Source organism: Coregonus lavaretus, assembly GCF_964263955.1.
Source record: "Coregonus lavaretus genome assembly, chromosome: 1".
NCBI classification, from domain to species: Eukaryota; Metazoa; Chordata; class Actinopteri; order Salmoniformes; family Salmonidae; genus Coregonus; species Coregonus lavaretus.
In genome coordinates, this window is record NC_139988.1 from 23,067,313 (window position 1) to 23,082,027 (window position 14,715).

A 14,715-nucleotide genomic window follows, 5' to 3' on the forward strand; every position below is an offset into this window, starting at 1 on the left:
AGGCAGTCTCGTCATTGTTGGTAATCAAGCCTACTACTCTTGTGTCGTCTGCAAACTTGATGATTGAGTTGGAGGCGTGCTTGGCCACGCAGTCTTGGGTGAACAGGGAGTACAGGAGGGGGCTGAGCATGCACCCTTGTGGGGCCCCAGTGTTGAGGATCAGCGAAGTGGAGATGTTGTTTCCTACCTTCACCACCTGGGGGCGGCCCGTCGGGAAGTCCAGGACCCAGTTGCACAGGGCGGGGTTCAGACCCAGGGCCTCGAGCTTAATGATGAGCTTGAATGCTGAGCTATAGTCAATGAACAGCATTCTTACATAGGTATTCCTCTTGTCCAGATGGGATAGGGCTGTGTTCAGTGTGTTGGCAATTGCATCGTCTGTGGATCTATTGGGGCGGTAAGCAAATTGAAGTGGGTCTAGGGTGACAGGTAAGGTAGAGGTGATATGATCCTTCACTAGTCTCTCAAAGCACTTCATGATGACAGAGGTGAGTGCTACAGGGCGATAGTCATTTAGTTCAGTTACCTTTGCTTTCTTGGGTACAGGAACAATGGTGGCCCTCTTGAAGCATGTGGGAACAGCAGAATGGAAAAGGGAGAGATTGAATATGTCCATGAACACACCAGCCAGCTGGTCTGCGCATGCTCTGAGGACACGGCTAGGGATGCCGTCTGGGCCGGCAGCCTTGCGGGGGTTAACATGCTTAAATGTCTTAATCACGTCGGCCCTGGAGAAGGAAGCCACAGTCCTTTGTAGTGGGCCTCGTCAGTGGCACTGTTTTATCCTCAAAGTGGGCGAAGAAGGTGTTTAGCTTATCTGGAAGCGAGACGTCGGTGTCGGCGACGTGGCTGGTTTTCTTTTTGTAGTCCGTGATTGTCTGTAGACCCTGCCACATACGTCTCGTGTTTGAGCCGTTGAATTGCAACGCCACTTTGTCTCTATACTGATGTTTTGCCAGTTTAATTGCCTTGCAGAGTGAGTAGCTACACTCTTTGTATTCTGCCATATTCCCAGTCACTTTGCCATGGTTGAATGCGGTGGTTCGTGCTTTCAGATTTGCGCGAATGCTGCCATCTATCCACGGTTTCTGGTTAGGGTAGGTTTTAATAGTCACAGTGGGCACAACATCACCTATACACTTCCTGATAAACTCAGTCACTGTTTCAGTGTATATGTCTAAATTATTTTCGGAAGCTACCCGGAACATATCCCAGTCCGCGTGATCAAAACAATCTTGAAGCGTGGATTCCGATTGGTCAGACCAGCGTTGAATAGTCCTTAGCACGGGTACTTCCTGTTTGAGTTTCTGCCTATAGGAAGGGAGAAGCAAAATGGAGTCGTGGTCAGATTTGCCGAAAGGAGGGCGGGGGAGGGCCTTATAACCATCCCAGAAGTTTGAATAGCAATGGTCGAGGATTTTAGCAGCGCGAGTACAACAGTCAATATGTTGATAGAACTTCGGCAGCCTAGTCCTCAAATTTGCTTTGTTAAAATCCCCGGCTACAATAAATGCAGCCTCAGGATATGTGGTTTCCAGTTTGCATAAGGTCCAGTTAAGTTCTTTGAGGGCCGTCGTGGTATCGGCTTGAGGGGGGATATACACGGCCATGACTATAACCAAAGAAAATTCTCTTGGGAGATAATATGGTCGGCATTTGATTGTGAGATATTCTAGGTCGGGTGAACAGAAGGACTCGAGTTCCTCTATGTTACTACAATTACACCACAAGTCGTGGTGTAATGAAAATGAATGAATGTATGGTTCTCTTTTATGCCACTTCTTGGCAATATAGGAATGTACACATTAACATCAATTATCTCTAAATTCTGTTCTAAGAACATAAAGAAAACTTTCCATAAAAAACACAAGAAAACTTTAGCAACGTTCAGAAAACGTTCTAAGATTGTTATTTAAAAACATATTATTTTCTCAGCGTCAACAAAACTCTCTCTAGCCTCTATCTTGGTTAAGTGTGTTCAGGTGTGTTGGCCACGCCTACTATTTGGCCACACCTGATCTTATGGAGTGGTTGTTTCCTTTGAAATGGGGTCTGTTTGAATAGACAAAAATTAACAGCTTTGTATGCGTAAAAAAACATGGCATCCTAGCTCTATCCTGGTGGTGCAGTGGACTAATTTGCGATAGAGAGCAGAAGCTCATAAATTCAAATCTCACTGATGCCGTATCACAATAAAAAAACAGTTTACATGATTAATGCCTAAGCAAATTAATGTCCTACCCAAAATAAGTCTTATTGGAACATTCAGTAAAGGTTTTTAGGAAGTTATTCAAAAACCTCAAAATAACCTTTACATTTCGTTCTTAGAGTGTTAAGAACATTTTAAATAATAACCATAACAAAACTTTAACAATATTCTCAAAATGTTATTAAATTACCTTCAAATAACCTATAATTTCTGTTGTCAGAGAATTAATAAAACCTCCCAGGAAAACTTTATTAGAACCTTCCAGAGTAAAACGTTCTCAGAACCTCCCTGCAACCTCAAAATAAATTTTCCCAGAACAGGATAAATTTTCACTTCTGTTCTCAGAATGTTTAAAAAATGTTCAGTTTTACCGGTCAGGAAACGTATGGCTTCGTTCCCACAACCAATGTGAAACCAAAACCTTACGTTCCCACAACTTCCAAGGAACAAAATGTGCTAGCTGGGATGATACATCATAGTGGTTTTTTATAGCTTTAGGCTACATTTTGTATTTCATCATTAGAGCGGACTGTTTATCAAATTGGCTGGCTCGGGTTTCACGGAGGTATCGTAATGTTAGCCGCTGTTCTCTGGGAAATTTGACAGTTATGTTGCGCACTGTCGAGGCCTCAAGTCCAACTGCCAACGATGCATCCGGTGGAAATATTACTGCCAGGGCATAGACATTGGCACAGGGATCTTTAATTTCAATGGCCACATGCTTCAATTTAGAGACATACCTCACCTCACCGTAATTCAGTAAATTGTGAACTATTGAAATCCTTTATTTTTGTGCTGATCCTTAAGGTGTAATCAGGGTTTTCTCTGTTTTGTTTTCAATATGACTAAAATGTATTTTTCTCTCTCTGTACGCCACACTGATTGACTAACTCAACAGGTTGACCACTGAAAGTTAAGATGGCCCACCTTTTCCTAGCCAGCAAAATCTCTATGCCAGACGACCCCATGAGCAGAAACTCGCCGAAAGTCCCCAAAAGCGCAATGAAAATGCCCACATCAACCTCAGAGAAAGTCCCTACAGAGAAATCCAACAACAAAAACAACAACAAGAAGGACCGTAGCGTCGTCGTGACGACCGTCCCGTTAATCAACGAGATGCAGCTGACAGCGGCCACAGGCGGGGCGGAGATGTCGTGCTACCGGTGCACAGTGCCGTTCGGCGTGGTGGTCCTCATTGCCGGTATTGTGGTAACTGCTGTAGCGTACACGTTCAACTCACACGGCTCCACCATCTCGTTGCTGGGGCTGGTTTTGCTATCGGCCGGGATGGCGCTGCTGGGGTCCAGTGCTCTCTGCTGGAGGGTCCGGCTGGGAAGGAAGAAGGACCGGAGGAGGGAGAGTCAGACGGCCCTCATGTCTAACCATGGACTCTGTGTGGCCTGAGCCCTGAGGGAAGATAGGGACTGTTAAATGGAAGTTTGAACGATTTGAAGTCAAGGTGCCTGTGTGGCCTGAGGGGAAGACTGGGACTGTGGAACAGTTAAATGGAACAATTTGAAGTTTGAATGAAGAGTTAATGAACGAAAAAAAGACTACTAGAGATAGATGAGGAATGTCAGAGGTGGTTGGGTATGAAGGACTCACACATTGTCCAAGACAGATGCTTAGCTGAAGGACTAGAATGGCCTAGAAATACTATCTGTACTATAGGTAAGATCCTATCTGTAAGGACTAGAGTGGCCTACAAAGACTGGCAGGTAGCCTAGCAGTTACGCCTGTTGAGCCAGTAACCAAAAGCTTGCTGGTTTGAATCCATGCACTGACTAGATAAAAAAAGATTTTGATGTACCCTTGAGCAAAGCACTTAACCCTAATTGCTCTGGATAAGAGTGTCTGCTAAATTACAAAAAAATGCAAAGTCTGGTGAATTGTTCTCCCAGGTCATTTGAGAAGACCAGGACTGATCATGAAGGTGGAATAACCAAATTATTGGAGAGTAGGGTGAAGTTGCCCCTAGATTCTGATCTTGAGGCATTTTTGCATTTTCCTCACTAATGGTTAAGGTTAGGATTGGGGTAGAGGAAGCTGATGCTAGATCTATACTTAAACTTCACCCCGGAGCAGAAAGGATAGTTGCACGGTGGACCATGATTCTCCATTCTACTATACTCATGCACGTCATGTGATGCATCTGTGACTCTATGGCTGCTCAATTTATGTTTCAAGTGAACATTTCATAGGTACTTAATGTTATGTTCTAGATATGTAGACAGTAGCTGACTTTACAGGGTCAAAGCTCCCTTTATTACTGCATAAAGTGAACGTAGGAAGTGATTGCCTAAATGAAGTGAATGTTTCTCTCATGTTCGATATGCATGACTTTTTATGCTTCCAATGTACTTTTGTAACTGCCTATTATGCACAATATTGATTAATTTGATACATTTTGTGGTTTCATATGTAGCATTGTACTCTGGTTAAGTTGTATTTTCATGCTATTTATGACATATCTATTGATATATATTTGGAATATTTGTGCCATTAAACTTAAGATGTTAAATCGATGTGCCAATAAATCAGTAAATTCACCAATAAATCAATCAACCAATCAATCAAATTACATATTATTCGTATATATCCCTATTAACGAAAACATCAGTATCAGTAACTAAGACTAAGCCATTTCACTTTGCTCTCTGCATATTGTATTTCTAAATCAAGTTTGGGGAGTTTGAGGTTGCTGGACAGTGAGGGTGGGGTGGGGGGATAGTTGTATTTATAGTGTATGTTTACGTTGCTTAGCATCCCTCCAACACCAGCGGAGATAATAAAATCATTGGGTTGCGTCACTGTGGGGCTACCGGCTACAACACGTTGTCGCTTCCAAGGCGCTAACTTTATCTCCACTGGAATGGAGCACACAGGGAATGCTATGGGAAAAGAGGGGGACAGAGAGCGGAGGGCAGAGTGAGCAAGGAAGATAGAGAGGCAGAGATAGGGAGGAAGAGAGAGGCAGAGGGAGAGAGATAGGGAGAGAGGGGGAGGAAGAGAGAGGCAGAGGGGGAGGAAGAGAGAGGCAGAGGGAGAGAGAGAGGGGGAGGAAGAGAGAGGCAGAGGGAGAGAGAGAGAGGGGGGAGGAAGAGAGAGGCAGAGGGAGAGAGAGAGGGGGAGGAAGAGAGAGGCAGAGAGGGGGAGGAAGAGAGAGGCAGCGGGAGAGAGAGAGAGAGAGAGAGAGAGACGGGGAGGAAGAGAGAGGCAGAGGGAGAGAGATAGGGGGAGGAAGAGAGAGGCAGAGAGGGGGAGGAAGAGAGAGGCAGCGGGAGAGAGAGAGAGAGAGAGAGAGAGACGGGGAGGAAGAGAGAGGCAGAGGGAGAGAGAGAGAGGGAGAGGGGGAGGAAGAGAGAGGCAGAGGGAGAGAGAGAGAGGGGGAGGAAGAGAGAGGCAGAGAGGGGGAGGAAGAGAGAGGCAGAGAGAGAGAGAGAGAGAGAGAGAGAGAGAGAGAGAGAGAGAGAGAGAGAGAGAGAGAGACGGGGAGGAAGAGAGAGGCAGAGAGGGGGAGGAAGAGAGAGGCAAAGGGAGAGAGAATGTTGCATCACCCTGACACCGGAACCGTAGATCCAACAGTCATCACTTTGAGAGTTCTCAATAAATACACAAGGGAGTATTCTCTTACAAACCACATAAACACACACACACACACAGAGTCCCAGTACTTGACGTAACTGTTGAGGATAAAATAGACGAAGGCGATGAAATGTGCAATGATACAGTAGTAGAAAATTAAGTAATGATGTCCATAGGCCTGTAGCCCTGGGTGAACCCTAAGTCTCTATCCCAAATGGCACCCTATTCCCAATATAGTGCGCTACTTTTGACCAGTAGTGCACTACATAGGGAGGCCAGTAGTGCAATAGTTAGATAGAACCCTATATAATCCTGCTAGCCTGAGTGCCAGTCTGTTTCTTCTATCATCCCAACTCACAATGACAGCAATGGAGTACACAAGAGAACATGCAGATCTGGGACCAGACTAAAACACTGCTGTTTCCTAGAGAAGATAAGGAATATGAAAGGACAGCCAAGACACACACAACCTAGACCTGCTCTTCAGAAGTATGCATGTCAAAAGCAAAGGGATTTCAATCCATTGCAGAGGATTATTTCTCAAACAGCTTTTGAATTTATTGCATACTCCTTTTACGAGGTAAAAATGAAAATCATTGACCAGCCACAGACTCCTCTTGCAAGTCCTTGATCTATTGTCCCCTTACATACACCTCATTAGCTAGCCTGTAAGTATAGGGCCCAGAGTTTGTCAGAGCACATGGTCAGGAAAAACTCCAGGCCCTATCCCAGACGAAGTTCCTCGATATGAGTGACAGATTTACTGTCTTAGTTGAGTTGTGAATCTTGATTGACCCCATAAAAATAATGTATGCACTCTCTAACTGTAAGTCGCTCTGGATAAGAGCGTCTGCTAAATGACTAAAATGTAATGTAAATGTAATTGTCTTTTTGACCGTGTTGGAGAGCCTGTGTGGGGTGGGGTGGGGTGGGGTGGGGGAATATCCCTGTTCCACTCAGTCCCTCCCTTCCTGAGAACCTTGTTGGTGTCGGATTCAGGAACCAGAGGTGTGGCAGCAGTGTCCCCCACCCCTATCTCTCTCTCTCACACACACACACACACACACACACACACACACACACACACACACACACACACACACACACACACACACACACACACACACACACACACACACACACACACACACACACACACACACACACACACACACACACACACACACACACACACACACACACACACACACACACACACACACACACACACACACACACACACACACACACACACACACACACACACACACACACACCTTGTTCCCTGGGAAAGGGCCTGGCACGCTACCACAGGGAAATGGAAAAGGGACTAACTATTAAAAGGGCTAAGGGATCAGAGAGAGAACAGGAAGTAGGTTAGTGAGACTGTGAGACTACACACCCTTTACCAAAACTTTGAACAATGCCCCTCCACTCCGCCCCAAGGCCCCCAGATACCCATTGTCATCGCTGGGCACGGCGCTCTGTTTATTTAAGTGAATACGATCCTTAATAAATCGCTTAACACCTCTGCAATGGGCTTTAAAATAACCCTGTTCTCAGTCAGCATTGGTTATATAAGGATAGTTATATCAGTAGAGGTGCAATGAGGACCATGCATGACACAGTGCTATTCGCAATTTGACGTTTGCTGCAATTCGACAAATGTCTAGAATCTAGAGTCAACGTGAGTTTGTGAGATGATGCAGTTGTAGTGTTTTATAACGTTTTCTGTTAGATACATGTTTGCAATATTACACTAAAAACCTGATTCTGTGGTTCCAAGTTTTCACATTGCTTGTCTCCGGCAGGTCTAGTTGCTATGAAGTCAGTACATTGCTAGCCAATGACAGTCAGTCCCTTTATTGGTGCAATGGGACTCATTTCCTACCTGCTCCTCTCCTCTGCCCGGGTCAAGGCAACCATGTCGCTATGATAAAAGGAACACAGTGTCTGGCCAGTTAACTGTGTGTGTGTGTGTGTGTGTGTGTGTGTGTGTGTGTGTGTGTGTGTGTGTGCATGTGAGTGTGTGTGTGAGACAGTGGCTCAGTGTAATGGCTGCTGATGGTAATCCATCCTATCACAGGGAATCAGTTGGGGGGGGCATCCTGAGAGGTCAAAAGTCATTCTCATTAAGTTCCTGTTTTCAGACTTCAGTTACCATGGCGATACAGACCCCTCATGTTACGCCACAATCCTATGATACATTTAGTGGTGATTTGGAATAGAAAAATGAAGTTCACTTAAGCACATAAAAGTAAAGATAAAGAGGCTGTTAGGCAGTAACGTTAACAAGAGTTCACCAGATGTTTGTCACAGACAGTTCACTACACGTTCACAGGAGGATTGCCGGTCTGCTGACAGTTTATAAAAATGTAGGACTTCTGTTCCTAAAATGCATTAGTACTATTGATGTCAATGCACTCTACCCACATTATGAGTACTTGAAAGCATGAGAGTACTTTTAACGGCTGTCCCAAAAACTTTGGAGATTTCCCCACATCTGCACTTGATCTGCAACCTTGTTTGTGGGTTTTATTTCAAAAGCCTTTTATTTTGGGCCGAGCTGGGAGGGATGTAGGCGTTGCTGGATCTCCAAGAGGGAGGAGGTCTGTGAGAGGTCTGTGGTTGCGTCACAAATGGCGCCCTTTTCCCCATAGGGCTTTGGTCAAAAGAAGTGCACTATATAGGGAATAGGGTGCCATTTGTTATGCAGCCCAAGTTTGTGAGTTCAGCTGTGACCTCTAGCATCAAATTTGTATTTGATTTATTGAACTTTTATTTAGCCAGACGAGTCTGTCTCAGTTAAGAACAGTCTTGAAAGAGGATCGCTCGTTAAGGTTTGGGACAGCCAGTGTTCAAACAGAAACTTCCGTATTTTGATTAAAACATAATGTGTACACTATTTCCACAAGGCTTATCTTTTTCAGACTAACTAAACAGTCTGAGTTACAAACAGTACAAGGAAATAGTAAGTACACTACATTCTTATTGGCATGATTCTTTAGGGACCAGGGCCAGTATTCATAAAGATTTTCCATGATCAGGTCCCCTCTGTTTACAGTGGGGGAAAAAAGTATTTAGTCAGCCACCAATTGTGCAAGTTCTCCCACTTAAAAAGATGAGAGAGGCCTGTAATTTTCATCATAGGTACACGTCACCTATGACAGACAAATTGAGAAAAGAAAATCCAGAAAATCACATTATAGGATTTTTTATGAATTTATTTGCAAATTATGGTGGAAAATAAGTATTTGGTCACCTACAAACAAGCAAGATTTCTGGCTCTCACAGACCTGTAACTTCTTCTTTAAGAGGCTCCTCTGTCCTCCACTTGTTACCTGTATTAATGGCACCTGTTTGAACTTGTTATCAGTATAAAAGACACCTGTCCACAACCTCAAACAGTCACACTCCAAACTCCACTATGGCCAAGACCAAAGAGCTGTCAAAGGACACCAGAAACAAAATTGTAGACCTGCACCAGGCTGGGAAGACTGAATCTGCAATAGGTAAGCAGCTTGGTTTGAAGAAATCAACTGTGGGAGCAATTATTAGGAAATGGAAGACATACAAGACCACTGATAATCTCCCTCGATCTGCGGCTCCACGCAAGATCTCACCCCGTGGGGTCAAAATGATCACAAGAACGGTGAGCAAAAATCCCAGAACCACACGGGGGACCTAGTGAATGACCTGCAGAGACATGGGACCAAAGTAACAAAGCCTACCATCAGTAACACACTACGCCGCCAGGGACTCAAATCCTGCAGTGCCAGACGTGTCCCCCTGCTTAAGCCAGTACATGTCCAGGCCCGTCTGAAGTTTGCTAGAGTGCATTTGGATGATCCAGAAGAGGATTGGGAGAATGTCATATGGTCAGATGAAACCAAAATATAACTTTTTGGTAAAAACTCAACTCGTCGTGTTTGGAGGACAAAGAATGCTGAGTTGCATCCAAAGAACACCATACCTACTGTGAAGCATGGGGGTGGAAACATCATGCTTTGGGGCTGTTTTTCTGCAAAGGGACCAGGATGACTGATCCGTGTAAAGGAAAGAATGAATGGGGCCATGTATCGTGAGATTTGAGTGAAAACCTCCTTCCATCAGCAAGGGCATTGAAGATGAAACGTGTCTGGGTCTTTCAGCATGACAATGATCCCAAACACACCGCCCGGGCAACGAAGGAGTGGCTTCGTAAGAAGCATTTCAAGGTCCTGGAGTGGCCTAGCCAGTCTCCAGATCTCAACCCCATAGAAAATATTTGGAGGGAGTTGAAAGTCTGTGTTGCCCAGCGACAGCCCCAAAACCTCACTGCTCTAGAGGAGATATGCATGGAGGAATGGGCCAAAATACCAGCAACAGTGTGTGAAAACCTTGTGAAGACTTACAGAAAACGTTTGACCTGTGTCATTGCCAACAAAGGGTATATAACAAAGTATTGAGAAACTTTTGTTATTGACCAAATACTTATTTTCCACCATAATTTGCAAATAAATTCATTAAAAGTCCTACAATGTGATTTTCTGGGGGAAAAATGCTAATTTTGTCTGTCATAGTTGACGTGTACCTATGATGAAAATTACAGGCCTCTCTCATATTTTTAAGTGGGAGAACTTGCACAATTGGTGGCTGACTAAATACCTTTTTTCCCCACTGTATATAATGTTATCCATTATTATCTAAAATCCCAGCCCTCCTACTCTGATACTCTTTGTGAACACGGGCCCAGATGCTTAGCTTCCTAGCCTTTTACTACAGTAGAGGCCTTCACAGGGGTATTTAAAGTATGTACAGTTCCAGTGATTCACATAGACAAAGACCTGTTCAAATGCTTTTGCTTCAAACTGGACTGTGAAGTGAACTCCTAAAGACCACATTGGGCTGATAAGCTTTTACTCATCGGTTCAGTTCCACATTTGCCCCAAGGCAGGTGGCCCCAAGGGCAGCCCTCACTTTGCCTGAAATAAGCCCACCCTTTTGGATCGGCTGCCCGTTACATTGTATCAGAAATACAACAAAGTTGTTACTATCATATACACTGAGTGGACAAAACATTAGGAATAGAGCTAAGCACAGTAAACATCCTAGAGGAAAACCTGGTTCAGTCTGCTTTCCAACAGACACTGGGAGACAAATTCACCTATCAGCAGGACAATAACCTAGAACACAAGGCCAAATATACACTGGAGTTGTTTAATAAGATGACATTAAATGTTCCTGAGTAGCCTAGTTACAGTTTTGACTTAAATTGGCATGAAAATCTATGGCAAGACTTGAAAATGACTGTATAGCAATGATCAACAACCAACTAGAGCTTGAAGAATTTAAAAAATAATAATGTCCACATATTGTACAATCCAGGTGTGCAAAGCTCTTAGAGACTTACCCAGAAAGATTCACAGCTGTAATCGCTGTCAAAGGTGATTCTAACATGTATTGACTCCTCATGGGTGTGATTACTTATGTAAATTAGATATTTCTGTATTTCATTATCAATGCATTTGCAAACATTTCTAAAAACATGTTTTCATTTTGTCGTTATGGGGTATTGTGTGTAGATGGGTCAGAAAAAACAAACAATTTAATCAATTTAGAATTCAGGCTGTAACACAATAAAATGTGGAATAAGTCAAGGGGTATGAATACTTTCTGAAGGCACTGTAGCTGGTTCCAGTTTACCTCCTCTACTTTAGCCAACTCCTATGCTGATGTCCTGCCAAAGAACACAACAGTTTTAATAATTTGTGTATTTATCATGGACCATATATAAAGTATTGCACAACATAAGTATTTCAACAGTATAGCTCCTTCCCATCTGTTGCCCCTAAAGGTGGACATTACATTAAATGAAGAAACTGACCATGGCAGTCAGGCTAGCCCTTGTAAATTCAAGGCTTGCAGGGCAGCAATTCCATGCATTACTAGTATACTACTGTTCAGGGTTGGGTTTACATGTGTGAACTATAACTGTAATCATGTGTGAACTGTAACTGTAATCAGTTACGTGATCGGATTTATTTTGGTAATCAGATTACAGACACTTGAAAAACTAGATGATTACTTCTTGGATTACTTAAAAATTCAGAAAGGATGTTTGTGTTTGGTTATGTTTCCACTTGACACTGCAGAAATATGTATTCAATGTTTATGTGTTCCTATTGGTTGGTTGAAATTACATACAAACAAAATGAAACGTGAAGTCCAAGGCAGCACAACACAACATACCTTAACACGGAACAAGATCCCACAACCCACTAGTGCCAATAGGCTGCCTAAGTATGGTCCCCAATCAGAGACAACGAGCGACAGCTGCCTCTGATTGGGAACCACACCGGCCAACATAGATCTAGAAATACTAGATTCACAACATAGAACAAAACACAGCAAGGAAAATACACACCCTGACTTAACATACAAGCGTCCTCTGAGACAGGGCGTGACAGTACCCCCCCCCCAAAGGTGCGGACTCCGACCGCACAACATAAACATAACAGGGTAGGGGCCGGGTGGGCATTCCGCCTCGGAGGCGGATCCGGCTCCGGGCGTGACGACCTCTTACTCTCCGCCTCCCTGTTACGCCCCTGGTCTGGTCTGGACCTCTGCGCGCTGCTTCCCCTCTCCTTCCTCCCACGATGTACCAAGCCCTGTCTGGACCCTGGTGTGGGAGACCCCGAACCTGGAGAGGGGCTGACGTCTGGGTCTGGACTGGAACCGCTGACTGGAGCTGGACCCGACGACGGTGGAGCGAACTGCTCTGGCTCCGGAGTGGAGCCGCTGACCGGAGCTGGATCAGGCACTGGTGGAGCGGACTGCTCTGGCTCCGGAGTGGAGCCGCTGACAGGAGCTGGACTGGACCCCGGTGGAGCGGATTGCTCTGGCTCCGGAGTGGAGCAGCTGACCGGAGCTGAACTGGGCACCGGTGGAGCGAACTACTCTGGCTCCGGAGTGGATCCGCTGACCGGAGCTGAACTAAACCCCGGTGGAGCGGATTGCTCTGGCTCCGGAGTGGAGCAGCTGACCGGAGCTGAACTGGGCACCGGTGGAGCGGACTACTCTGGCTCCGGAGTGGAGCAGCTAACCAGAGCTGAACTGGGCACCGGTGGAGCGGATTGCTCTGGCTCCGGAGTAAAGCAGCTGACCGGTGCCGAACCAGGCACCGGTGGAACAGGCACGGGCCGTGCCAGACTGGACACACGCACAACTGGCTTGGTGTGAGGGACAGGAACAGGCCGGACCGGGCTGGCGACGCGCACCACTGGCTTGGTGCGAGGGGCCGGAACAGGCCGGGCCGGGCTGGCGACGCGCACCACTTGCTTGGTGCGAGGGACAGGAACAGGCCGGACCGGGCTGGCGACGCGCACCACTGACTTGGTGCGAGGAGCAGGAACAGGCCGGACCGGGCTGGCGACGCGCACCACTGGCTTGGTGCGGGGAGCAGGAACAGGCCGGGCCGGGCTGGCGACGCGCACCACTGGCTTGGTGCGAGGGGCAGGAACAGGCCGGACCGGGCTGGCGACGCGCACCACTGGCTTGGTGCGGGGAGCAGGAAGCAGGAACTCCTGCTCCCTCTGAACCAATAGCCCCCGTAACATGGTGGCCTCCTCTCCTAACCTGCAGATCCACCCTTTAACGGCCTCCTGCTGCGTCGTCGTCCACACCGTGTGCCCCCCCCCCAAAATGTTATTGGGGTTGCCTCTCGGGTCTCCGTTGCCGGCACTGTTGGCGCCGTTTCTCCTCTCCTACCTGGGCATCCTCCTTCATCGCCTTCCGGTAACGGATGGCCTCCTCCTCCGTAATTCTCCCCCAACCGAGGAGGACATCTACTAATGTAACCTGTTGAATACCCGGCGTTTGCTCCTGAACACGCTGTTTGGTCCTCGTCTGTCACGTTCGTTCATCGACGGGACGGACCAAGGCGCAGCGTGATATGCGTACATGTTTATTAAATATCAAACACAATGACAAAATAACAAACAAAATGAAACGTGAAGTCCAAGGCAACACAACATACCTTAACACGGAACAAGATCCCACAACCCACTAGTGCCAATAGGCTGCCTAAGTATGGTCCCCAATCAGAGACAACGAGCGACAGCTGCCTCTGATTGGGAACCACACCGGCCAACATAGATCTAGAAATACTAGATTCACAACATAGAACAAAACACAGCAAGGAAAATACACACCCTGACTCAACATACAAGCGTCCTCTGAGTCAGGGCGTGACATTTTGCCATGGAGCGTAGAGAAAATGGTGCCGTTTTTAAACAAGTTTGCTACAATTCAACATATTTTTCAATGGGGTGGAGAAAATATTTGTCAATGTTATAACTAATTTCATGCAATTCTACTCATTATGCTATTGGGCAGAGATTTTTTTTATCTTTAAAAAATTTAGTTGGTGTGACTTTCATTTAGTTTTGAGTCAGTACCATGTAAACATTTTAAGTAATAATGACTTTTCATTTACTTTGATTACAATTTACTAGAAGTATTTGAGTAAAAAATTCCTTGGGGTTTACAGTGTGCAACGGATTATATTTAAGAAAGTAACCTACCCAACCCTGCTAATGTTTAGCATCTCAACTGTTGTCCACCAGTTGCACTTAATTTGCTGTCCAATAGATGGCGACACACTGTGTCACAGTAACCCCACCGCTGTGACTTTATGATCCAGCAGTGACTTCCATCAAAAGTGAGACTTAAAGAAACAGCTTTTGGTACATTCTGTCCACAACAGGCATCCGTCAGTTGATCTCTTCATGCAGACATAATTTCTGTCCTATAATCCCTTGTGGTCGTCATCACAACCACCGGTCAAAACCACAGAATGTTTTAGCCTGGTGGTCCCTGTCCACCATGCACACACTCCCTAAAATTAATGTCCTTAAACTTTGTGTCCTTCCTACACCAAA

General features: G+C 45.6%; 1 protein-coding gene across 1 annotated transcript; it reads left to right on the forward strand.

The window, feature by feature from the left end:
* Positions 1-3,127: 3,127 nt before the first annotated feature.
* Positions 3,128-3,613, forward strand: LOC311125376 (transmembrane protein 100-like; the record flags this gene model as incomplete). Its single annotated transcript, XM_084158399.1, has 1 exon — positions 3,128-3,613. The coding sequence occupies one exon, from the start codon at positions 3,128-3,130 to the stop codon at positions 3,611-3,613; it is 486 nt and encodes a 161-aa protein (XP_084014525.1).
* Positions 3,614-14,715: the final 11,102 nt, after the last annotated feature.